This window comes from Dermacentor silvarum, chromosome 1, assembly GCF_013339745.2.
Source record: "Dermacentor silvarum isolate Dsil-2018 chromosome 1, BIME_Dsil_1.4, whole genome shotgun sequence".
Classification (NCBI taxonomy): domain Eukaryota; kingdom Metazoa; phylum Arthropoda; class Arachnida; order Ixodida; family Ixodidae; genus Dermacentor; species Dermacentor silvarum.
The window spans coordinates 174,264,539-174,276,776 of NC_051154.1; the positions used below are offsets into that span (position 1 = coordinate 174,264,539).

The window sequence follows — 12,238 nt, forward strand, 5'->3', positions numbered from 1 at the left end:
GATGAGTTTTCTTACGCAACTGCCACCTGACGGATCTCCCACGCGTCGTAATTGTTGGCGCGCATATTTATGCTGTTCGCATATTGCGCTGCAATATAGCACCGCGCTTGTGGTAACCAGTGTGGTAAATTGCGCAGTGCCAGGCCCGCCTCGTGATCTTTATCGCTCTTTTTTTTTTTTTTTTTTCGCGGAGCTTTGTCCTCGGCTTTTCGAACGAGGCAAACGTGTATACAGAGAGCGGGAGGCAAAAATTAATGCGGGACGAGGACCGTTCTGCACCCTGGCTCAAAGAACGGAGGCGCAAGCTACCGAGTATAAAGAAAGAGCACGTAAAAAGGACGCGAGAGCAAGTAAGCGACCGACGGCAGAGAACGGATCGGGGCAAAAGAATAAAAAGAAAAAAAAATACAGCATTTGATTGGATGGCGTGTGTATGTGATGGGGAGCTGTCAGGGAGATATGGCGCTGTGCGCACGCGCGGAAGGTGCGTGACCGCAGGGCATCCGTGGCAATTGGGAAAACAGCGCGGCGGAATCGCATCCCGTCGCGTCCTCTTCTCCCGTGAGATTGCCTGCCTGCCGGCCTGCACGGTCGAAAAAGCGGGAGGACGGGGACAAGAGAAAGTATGAAAGAACGCGCAGTTCAGGGCTGGAGGGAGACGCCACCACCTCGGCCGTTCGTGTAAGCCCCTCCGTTGCGCGGTGCGCACTCTGTATAGTGCGAGCCACATGTAACGTCGCGTGTTACCGCGGTGAACGCGAACCGAGGGAAGTGAGGGCGGATTCGTCTTTTTTTTTTTTTTTCCTTGATTGTGAGCTGTTTCTATTTGGGCGGCGTGGCAGCTACGTGAAAGTTGCAGCCTTGTATATATAGCCCATCTAAACCAGCAAGGTCAAGAAAGAGCGAGAGCGGTAATGCGCACGGCTTCCGTTTTGCGAGGACTGAGTTTTCGGAACACTTTTGGACGTCCGATAACGTTTAGGCGGTTACATCTCTTCCCCGTCATAACGCCTTACGTTATTTTTCGTCATCGTTTACTTTGTGTTCTTTTTATGTCCCTTCTCCTTCTTTTTGGCGTTCTTAGAGGGAGTGGGTGGAAGGTTCAGTGGTATGCGGGAAGGCGGTGGGACGTTTTTCACTTTTCGTGTGCCGTAATCAGCTCAAAGTTGCCTTTCGTATATTAGACTCCTTATAATACTTTGACAGTACCGCTTTTTTAATTAATGGTGAAGTCCGGGTCAGTTTCCATAATTTATGAGTACCCGCACTATGTAAACTGAGCCGCTACGACCAACAGTGGAGTTACCCTGCATTTCGGAGCGTCGTCTCCCATTGCTCCGGTGTGCGTGGAGGACAGGGAGGTGAGTGGGAAGAGCGAGCGCCGTGCACTCCGCCGTGACGGGAAACGTGTTCGGGGTGGCACCGCGCCCGGTCGTGGGATATAGGAGGTGTAAGGAAGAGGAGGCTATCAGAAGTGTTCGTCTGCAATCGACGGAGAGCCCTAGCCTCCGTTCGTGTAAAGAAATCAAAGTAGTAATGTTTCGTGATTTCGCGGTATGTGAGCAGCAGGAACAGCCCCGTCCGGGTTGCTCGCCTCACCGCGCGAGGCGGGTCTCTCTATTTGCGCAAACTCGTCGTCACTGCTTCAAACTCTGCTATATCTTTTTTTTTTTCTGTTTCTTATTGAATGGTACGAGGCAACGATCAAACTTGAAAACTGGATCCTCTTTCGTGCGCGCTGGCGCGTAGGACGCGTTGTGTGCCGTGTTTTATTTCATGTGCTGTTTCTGCTGCGTCCATTGAAACTCCGTTTAGGAGCTAGTATTCCTTTTTAAAACTAGAAAAAAAAAATTAGGCAAGAACAAGTAACTCACAAGAGCATTGGGCAGGCATGTCTGGGAGTTGATATATAGATTGCTGTGGTTTTTGTGGGTCACCACGCTGAACAACGCTCGTTCCTTTGCGTTCTTTTAATTGCTGAAAGAAGCTTAATTGTAAAATCACTCACTTCCAGGGCAGCATTGTTGGTTGCCTGCGACGCCCAATATGTATCATCATCGATATCTAACATCTTGTTAATAAAAAGGGTATGAATTGCAGCCTAAGGGAACTGCTAGACTCCAGCTAGTTTTGATAATTTTCTCAAAAGTTTTGAGAATTTTCTCTTCGCGGCCGAGCGCGACTTCCTTCCGGCGTCGCGCCTCTGCTTTTGTCGCTCGCTTCGCATGGACGCGGTATGCGCACGACGGGCAAATAGATTGCAGCTCACCCAGATGATCTCTCGTGGCCTCGGAGACGCCTTATCCCGGGCGAGCTCTAATCGCGCTTTGCATGAGTCCGGGATATGACCGCGATAGGAAGTTCGTCGCCAGATCTGTGGCCTCGTGATCACGTGCGCAGAATATTCTCCCGTGCGTTTATGAGTGTTTGTTCAAATTGCCTTGAGAATTAAGTGTCGGGGGAGTCGGCCTAAAGATTATGGTATAACGCGACACATTTTTGCAGATTATGTTCTTCGTCGGCCGCCGTAATAGGCACGCCGTTGAAATGGGGTGCACATGGATACAACAGCTGCAAAAAGTTCGGTGTTCATTGCTGTAATTCGGCCGCGAACTCGCTTTCTCCGTTCGCTAACTGGGTGGCGCGCGCCGGCCGTATGTAAGGACGGAAGGTCGTTTCTGGAGCCGTTTGTCCAGCATCGCGCGCCATGACAACCGATGCTCTTTCCAAACGCCATGTTCATTCAGTATTCAACCCGTCTTTGTTTCCCTCGCTCACTGAGACGCGCGCAAGGCGTCGATCGGGGACGGACGCGCAAGACCTCCTGGGCCGTGGATTCTGATCGATGCGCGTGCGGCGCTCGCAAAAAGCGCAAAGACGATATCGTGCGCACTTTCTTTCGCATCTTCGATTACAGTCGCGTACGTGTTTTTTGGTGTCGGCTTTAGTACTCTGCCGCCGCGGTCGTAAAACGGGAACGGGGCCGCGAATCCGGCGTGGGCCATCGCGCTTCAGCGGAAGCGCCATAAACGCCGCCGGTCCCTTTCGTGTTGCCAGCCGGCAGGCCAACGGTATTCACGCGTTGACCGCCTTCACGTGTATAACTACGGCTATAGGCGCTTTGTGCGCGTAGATAGCTACGGACGATCGGCCGCGAAATCGCGTATACAAATGAATAGCGCTCATGCATTTCGCGGTCCATGCGCGCCTTGTGGAACCTTGTGCTCGTGCGCTGTTGCCTTGGGCGCACGGTTTTTGTCGATGGGCGCGCGCCTTCGTATTGTTGCGGTTGGCGTCGTCCGCGTGCTTGGGTAAAGAGCGAATTATCTGGGCTTACAAAAGCTCTAGCTGTCAAGTCTGTTTCTAAGAAATTGGCTGCTACACGACAAATGTCTTTACCATTCTGCTCGCTCGATCTTGTGTCATTTCGAACCGATTTCTCTGACACTTTTCTGCGCTCGCGTTTGTCTTCTGCGTTGCGCATGCATGTTTATCAGCCTTGTGCTCGGCTCTTTCGTCATGCTCTGTTCCAGTAATGCTTTGTAAAAGGCGTTCGCTACAGACGGTGTGTTTCCTCATAAGTGTCTAGAATGGCCGTCCTTCGATACAGCCTATATAGTTGTAGAATTCCCGCTGAATAATAACGAAAATCTTGCATATACGTTATCGTCTTATGATTCTGTGCCTGCAGTCCCTATAATTCTCTCACATGGATCGAGAACTATGAGCGACCGAAGTAGCGTATACTGATGCTGCTTTTGGGGGACGCGGGCTAATCACTGTCGTAATGCCAGCGACACATAGACAAAGCAATGGCACTCCTACAAGTTCGTGCACATACCTGCGTACCATACTTATTCGATCGGTCGTTGGTATGGATTATAGTATCACATTATTAGCCTACTTCTTTAAATGTGATTGAGAAGCTTGATCAGGTGATCCCTGTAAAGCTCTATAAGATTACTTTTATACAGGGTGTTTCATTTTAGCTGCACCATTTTTTTTTAATTGCTTGTGGCAGATACATAGCACACGTATAATCCTTGATCTAACCGACTCACCCGCCGCGGTGGCTCAATCAGCTAAGGCGCTGCGCTGCTGAGCACGAGATCACGGGATCGAATCGCAGCCGCGGCGGCCGTATTTAGATGGAGCCGAAATGCAAAAACGCCCGTGTGCTTGCATTGTAGTGCACGTTAAAGAACCGCAGGTGGTCAAAATTAATCCGGAGCCCTCCACTATGGCGTGCCTCATAGTCAGAACTGGTTTTGGCACGTAAAACCCCAGAAATATCTAAGCTACTCGATAAGGCCACCATTGCTTCCACGAGAAATCAAAACGCCTAATTGAATAATTAACATAATTACGCTAATGAACTTTTTGGTTATTTTATGGCGCATCTTTCAACCTACGTATTATAGCCGCAGAGTTCGCAAGGCGTATCCACTTGGAACGGATTCTCAGGACTGAACCAGTTTCGAGATATTAATTTTCATAGTCTCCGACGAAATGCATTGGTGTTCCAGTTACTTTTGTGCTTCAATGCATAAAACAGCGTTTTCCTCAAAGTTAACTGAAACGCCCATGTATTTCGGCGTACACTTTGAAAATTAATATCTGGAAACTGGTTCAGTCCTGAGAATTCGTTCCAAGTGGATACGCCTTGCGAACTCAGCGGCTACAATTCGTAGATTGAAAGATGTGCCGTAAAATAATAATTTAAAACGTTAATTAGCGTAATTATGTTAATTATTCAATGAGACGTTTTGATTTCTCGTGGAAGTAATGGCCGCCTCATCGAGTACTTTAGATCAAGGATTATGATTGTGCTATTTGCTACAGGTAATTTTTAAAAATTTGGTGCAGATAAAATGAAACATTTATAATGAAGGATGTTTACCTCAGAACGTTTTGCACATACACTTGCTTTGCTTTTTTCTCTTTTTTTATTCTTTTGACACATCGTCATGGTGGTCATGTGCAAAAGACGTTATTTTCAGGGCATTAATACTTTTGTAGAGACTGAATGTCGAAGGAAAAACATACGTGCTAATACGCAAGATATGCACCAATAGTAGTTGATGAAAGTGAAGTAGTAACAGTGACTAGAGCAGGTGAAGTATGCTCGACTTCTGATCACCAAAACCTTCAGCAAACGCGGCATAAAGTCATCATCACGAAAACCTGTGATATTACATTGGCAAATGCATCATGGGACGGCAAGTTCCAAGAAGAGTTTTGAAGTAAATCTGTCGAGAAAGTAGAGAACTGTGGCCAGAAAAGTGAATGGGCGTAAGTTTGCCATGGCCGGCGGCAGCATACATGCACCACTCAGGGACTAGTAGGAGCAGCAGTTTTGTGAACGTGCATGTAGGTGGACGGCTCACCGTTAGCGAAAGTGCTTCCCAAGGAGTGTGAGCGGAACCCTGTTCAGGCCCAGTTAGGAGCCGGGCGTAACGACCGGGTCTAAAAAATCCACTCGCTGACCAGGTTTCCTCGTTTCCCTTGTGCGCCTTCGTATCTTACTGGCGCGCGCGTGTTTTTCTTCGAGCGTCGCGATGTAGTGCGTCCTGCTCCCGTTGCGAGTACGTCGTTAATTGCTTCCGCGCTGCGCCCTCTCCTCACGTTGGCAGCTGTGGGTGGGCGCGGCGCGATCGCTGCATAAGTCTGTTTCGGCGGGGTATACGGGACCACTGAGCGCGCGTGTGCGTACCGATTCCTTCTGTCGCGGAACTTATTTCGAGGCGTTGATATAGTATTTGTCTCTTCAGGGCGTGCGTCGATCTCTTGCGCGCGACAACGTTTATGTGCCCTTCCTTGTGCGCGTTCTCTTTTATTAAATGCGAATCGCCCGGAAGGCTTGTGATAGTGCTTTTGAAATCGTAAGAAAGCGTGACTCCGGGTTATTTGAAAAGCTCTGATATGACGATGGCTGTAAAATGTAAGTATAGTATGAAGTTTGTGGCCTTACGGGGTATGCTTTAATGCTTGTCATTGCATAGTCACTGTAAATGTTTCTGCCGAACATTACAGGCTTGACATTCCGCTGCTTTTTCAGCGGTGCAACTTTGCGAACTTCCGGTGTCGTAATAGTCACGACCTGTTTCCTCACGCATTCTCCCTCGTTCGCGCTCCTTGTGAACAGCGAGTGCTCAGATAATCGCAACGTTTGGTAAGCCGCACGTCGTTTATTTTGTCTCGAAGTAATGTGGCACTGGAGTGGCACCAGCCAACCAGGACCGCGATGATGCGAGCATACATGCCTCAGCGTCTCAAGGTTCGGCTGTCCGTGCGCCAAGCGCAGTCTGGAACGCCGGAGCCCACGTCGTATAGCTCGCACTAGGTTGGCGCGTTATTGTGAAACACAGTAATCGACCGGCGAACTTTCTGGAGGCGTTTGCGCTGTCCTCGGAAAAGAGATTAACTTTCTCCCCCGTATACTGCGGCTGGTGTCCTTTCGCTAGCAGTATACCGGCCCGGCACAGCTGTCACCGTTCCTGTTCTCCCATGCAGGCGCGTTGAGTGCGCGGCGAAAGTGCAACACCGCAAACGCGTCCACTCTGCATCCAACGGCGGTGCAGTAAGACCGCTGCTGTTCTGCCTGGGTGCACGGTGCGCGAACAGCAGTGGTGGCAGCGCTTGTGGGCAAAACTTTGTTATACCCACCCGAGCAATAACCGAGAGCGGGCCCTCCTCTCCTTATTGACGCGGTGTGCTCGCCACATGCTCCGCGGGATGGTGCGCGATCTCTGCAGGAAGCAACGAAGGAGGAAGGGACGCGAGAAACTGCACCGGGTCCTCGTAATATACCGGTTTTCCCATCGAGAACCTCCAAGGTGTGCTCCGCCGCGGAAATCGATCCCCCGAGATTCCGGCTGCGATCTTGCCGAGATAAAACAAGTTGTGTCATCTTTGCCATGCTTTCCTTGCCGACTTCAGCGCCCTCCTTTTCATCTTCTCTGCAGCGATGCGCAGAGGGCGTGTTGCTTCGATTCCTTCTCGGACGAACGCTAACGATGAAGAACGATGATTCTCGTCGGACTGCTTCGCCCGCGAGCTGCTATAAATACCTTTCTTTCGCGGGGGCGTGCCTCTGTTTTGGACTCGGTTCAACTCTGCGCATCGGATGCGAACGATTCTGCTCTTATAGCTGAGCAGCCGGAGTTGCGCTATCGCCTACGCGATTGCGCGCGTACAAAGACGGGTTTGCAACCGTTCCGGACTGCTGTCATCGAGTTGAGTGATACATCATGCTGTGCGGCGACTCCGGAAGGAAGCGGTAAAGTTCGCCAGCTATACTCGGGGTTGTTTTAGCGCACTTCCTGTTGCGCGCCCTTTTTTCTTTTTTAGTAGTGTTTGTTTCCACTATTATAGAGGCGTACCTAACAAGTCTGTATCGCTTGTGGAAGAATAGCTGTGAGTGCCAAGAATCATCTGCACTAATCCCAGGAACCTTTGGCGTGTCCTACCGCGCGATTTCAGTACCTACGTTTTCGCCTAAGGGAAAGGATGCTGTCTCAAGTAAATGCGCAAATCTAGCACTGACGCTTCGCCCCCCTTGAGATACATTGCGCGACCTTGTCAAATGTCTCCTGCCTGGTATATGCAGTTCCTTATTTCGTGGCTCTATAGCTGGCTAAGAGAGTATAAGAGCCCGGGAAACGTCGCGTGCTCGAAAAGCATTGCCGCCTGCCTCTTCGGGTGCCGCGAACTTGTTCGAAACTGAGTTGCCTCCAAGCTATCAGCGGCGCAGCGGCGTATACCATAACCGTGCACATGGCAAACAGAGAGCGACCGGCGTTTTTAGCGAGCGCATGTAGCCACACATTCGAGTTGGGGCATCGCTTAATTACTCTGAGGGGCGGCAGTCAGTGTCGGCGGCGGAGGCTCTCTCCCGCGGCGAACTGTGCTCGTTATATTATGAAAGTGGGTCCCGAGTAAGTTGGCGAGAGAACACGACTGGTTACCGCTAGTGCCTGGCGACCTCGGGCTCTGGGGCTGTGCGTGGCATTAAAAAGTGAGTGCTGTCTTGCCCCGAGTTTATTTTGACGCCGCCGGCCGAACGAATGCACCAGGGCAGTGTGTCCGGCCGTTTTCAGCTACCGCGAGCCCGCGTCCGCTTTCTTATCGGCACTTTCCGGTACTCTGGCCTCGCGACGCCCGGTTCACTCTTTATGAATATGGCATGCGCACGCTGCAAGCCGCTTGGCCACGGGTGACTGCTACCTGTCCGCGTAGGATGCAGTATGTATAAAATTCTCAGCGTAAGGCCCCAGGGCTTTCAACTGCGAGCGTCGGCATGGGGCTGCAGTAAAGTTCACGCACCAGCTGGGTCACTCGAAATTTTATGTGCGTCAGATTCAGTGCGCTTTACTTGCTTTTGCTACGAAACGATTCACTTTAGTTGAGCTGAGCGTTATCGATAATTCATAAAACTGCGGCTGATGGATATTTATTGAAAAACTATTTTCTATTGAGCACCGGGAACTGAGATACGTGATCGCTGCTTTCAGTTTTACATTGTTTTTGTCGTAATAGCTTCACCCGCTTGACGCTTACACTGGGAGCTATATATATTAGTTGTGACTTACTAAAACCGGGCTCCTCGGCTCCCCTTCTTCTCGTTGGTTGCACACCGAGGGGTTTGTCTCCGGCAGCTGTGATGCCTTCAGGTAGCACGCGAGGGTTTATTTATCACGGGATGCCTTGCGCCAGAAAGGACGTCCTACATCCGCCGCTAAGGCCGTGAGTGGTGGCGCTGGCAATAACTCGATCAGAGTTAATTCTAGTACACAAATATAAATACACAATAAGTGGGCGGTCAAACGACGCTGCGATAGCTCGATTGGTAAAAGCATCGTACGCGTAATGCGAAGACGTGGGTTCGTATCCCACCTGCGGCAATTGTTTATTTTTTTTTCATCTTTCATTTCTCTTTATTCGTAATTTCTACGTTTCAATTAAATGAACAAGTAATTTTCCACTATATATATGCTTTCCTTGTCATATTCTGTTGGCTTTATGTGGTTGTGACTTACTGAAACAGGACCCCTCGGTTCCCCTTTTATATATATATATATATATATATATATATATATATATATATAGTACAACAAATTCGAAATTTCCACCACGTGGCAGATGGCTCCGCTTTATCGTAATAACGCTGTCGACATTTCTACATATCAGACTTCACTGCGAGACAGTGTATGCATGATGAGACTACGTTAATCCTCGCCAATTAAGCTGCAATATCAACACACAGTAGTGTAAAATAGCTATCAACACGAAGTTACAGCGCATGATCATGAACCAAAACTAGCCTTACGGTCTTATTCTCATGCGTATATATGGACGAAGTGACATTAGCTGCAACCATTACTTAATGTTTCGTCTAATGGCTTTCCTTATGGATTCTCGAACCATTTTCTGATTAAAATGAAAGTATAAATTAGGGGGAAAACCAACAAACTAATGTGGGAGCGCTTTCGTATTTCTTGCTTTCAATACGAAAGCAGCTGCAAAACGGGCGTTGAAGTTCCAGATCCCGGAGATGTGGCTACATTTTTTACGGTTAGAAGAGTGGATATTGTACTCAAATCATTATCCAGAGAGAGGTTCGCAATTCGGCTAGTTCCATATACCTTTGTCACAAAGGAAAATTTCTATTGTGCGTTCATTATTTAGTGCTGTCGGCTTAAAAAAAAAAAAACGCACACCTTCAAGTAGCACAGAAGTGCGCACTTGTTTTAGGGTGATGGGGTTGGGTTTTGAGACGCTTTATTGTTAACAATTGAAGTTGAGGGAGACGCGAGCATAAATTATTCGGTAAGTGTGGGGTGGCCGAGGAGGGCTCGTGACGTGTGAAGAAAGCTCTGATAAAATTGGAAGGTGTGGAAGGGACGACCGAAAACTGTGTGTCTCCACCTGTGGCCACAAAAGTGATTGCCCCCGCTTCGTAGCGAGCCTGCTGCCTGCGGCTCGTCAAAACCGTTCGCCCGCGCTCGAGTTTTGATTGATTGATGCCCGCCATAGCGTCGCGAGACGGTGGCTTCGCGTCAGCGTCCCCCGCTCAAGAGTGCGAGCTCCTGACGTCGGCTAACGATGGACACGAGATGCACTTTCCGTGGCTACGACGCCCCTACCTGACGTCGCCTCTTTTGTCTTTAGTCCACCGTGGTTCCGCGGCTTCGAACGCTCCGTCTGTCGTTCTTTCTTCTCCTTTCGCGGCGGTTTTACTTTGACTTTTATCTCTGTCCGTGAAGGAGTATAGCTGCATCCTCCGAAAAAAAAAAAAAAAAAAAAAAAAAAAAAAAAACTCTGAGCGGGGCTTCTTCGGTCGACGCGCCGGCGCGGGACTCTGTAGACGTCACGCCATCGTCGCCGCCGCCGGTCGCCGAGTAATGCAATTTGTCTCGAACCGCTGCTGGTTGCGATATGCCCTCGGTTGCTCGTTTTGTGTGCCTTTTTTTTCCCCCCCGCCTTTCGTGCATTCGCTTCTTAGTGTGCTTGTCCCTGGCAGTGCTGTCCTTGTTACGCCATTTTTCTTGCGCCTTCGCCGGCATCTTCACCATACGCCGCGCTCCAGACGAGCGTCGTAGATGGGTTCACGCTGTCGTGCGAGAAAAACTTGAGCGGACTATACATAAGCGAGACTGGGCTGAAGACGCCACTGTTTTTTTTTTCCCCTACTTCTTCCGCCCTTCCCCCCCTCCCCCCCTTCTGTCACCTCTCGCTGTGCACGCGTGTGGCTACTGTTGCTGGCCAAGTTTCGTTTCTGTTCGCGTTTTGAAAGTGTTATTGTTTTTGCCCGCCCGGGTTTGTTCGATGTCAGTAACTTATGTCGGTCGTTCCCGCTGTCTCCCGTTTGCAGCTCGAAGCGGGCGACGTCATTGTCGAGGTCAACGACACCCCCGTGGTCAGCTTCACCACCAAAGAAGGTGAGTCGGATTGTCGCTTTTATTTGTGCCCTTCTCTTCGTTCTTTCCTGCATTGCACTTCGGATGTGGTGGCATGGTTTGAAAGGAAGCGATGTCATTGGAGCCGATTCTGAAGACGCTATAATAAATATAGGAGTGTTTGGACGCTCGATAAGGTGTTTTGGCTGTCCGTGTATTGGTAGCAAGCTCTCCCTTCCGTTGGTTGAAGCGAGAGGTTGTTCCTTTCGTGGCATTTAGACGGCCTTTCGAACTCCGCCGAGTAGTTCTGCTTTTGATCATCATTTCAAATGAACCGAAGTTATTATACATTCAAATAATGGCCTTGTCTCAATGAATTGGGTTTGCGCAATGGCGGAAGTGTATCATCAAGCAATAATTTTGGTTCTTGCAAAAAAAAAAAAAGGCAAAAGGCCAACAAACAAGCAAAAAAAAAAAAAAAAACCCACAATAAAGTAGTTGTTTTGCTTGTTTGTTCGCTTGTCGCATTATACCGTCTGTTTTATTTCCACTTTTGACAGCTCCTCTCCCTTCTTTTCCCACCCCCAGTAAATAAATAAAGTGAAAAATAAATGATACCACTTTCCGCAAATACGTAGCGCAGTTCTGTCTCTTCACCGTGATTACCTGAAAAGACGGAACTGCGCTGTCTGCCCGAGGCTTGAAAATATGTGCTGGAAATAATGAGAATGTAGCAGGTGGCATAATATCAGTGTTCCCGTAAATGTAAGTTACGCCCGTTATTAAAAGCGAGCTTATATAGAACGCATTGCAAGATGTGTGAATACGAGCACCGTGAGGTGTTTTTTTCGTCGTCACTGGGGACCCATTCGACTTGCGGCCGATCGACCGGCGTTGGCCTACATTCCTTAGACTCTCATTTTTCAATCTGACTTTCTCTTTCATAGGGTAGATAAAGTGAATAATACAGGACATTTGGCTTTCAGTGATTTTTTTTTTTTTTTGTAAGGAAACCTACAGCAATTGACCTGATTAAGTGCACTAATTCTGCTGCTATTGTTTGACGCTGCGGATTTACTTTGCCTGTATTTACGCGTAAACTTTATCAGTTACTAGGGAGGCAACCGACGGAATATGTTACATTACAGAGCTGAAGACGTACTGTCGTTATCCTTGTTGCATTTTATATGCCGGGGTAACTGCGTTAAAAAAAAAAACAAAAGGTGCACAATTAAGAACCGAGGTGACAATCCGGTGCTCCCCGTTATATGTCGTCTCTCGTAGTCTTGGTGTTCCTTTGTGATCGTGAAATCAATCAATCAATGAGTGCAAGCGCGCAT

General features: G+C 48.9%; 1 protein-coding gene across 4 annotated transcripts in view; it reads left to right on the top strand.

Annotated features, from left to right (window-relative positions):
- The window catches only part of LOC119436408 (PH and SEC7 domain-containing protein-like), a 297,543-nt gene that overhangs the window by 149,092 nt on the left and 136,213 nt on the right, over positions 1 to 12,238 (top strand). For all 4 annotated transcript variants that reach the window (XM_037703249.2, XM_049657507.1, XM_049657503.1 and 1 more), the window contains exon 2: positions 10,874 to 10,940. In XM_037703249.2, coding sequence (XP_037559177.1) covers positions 10,874 to 10,940 — 67 coding nt within the window. The remainder of the gene's footprint in view (positions 1 to 10,873; positions 10,941 to 12,238) is intronic.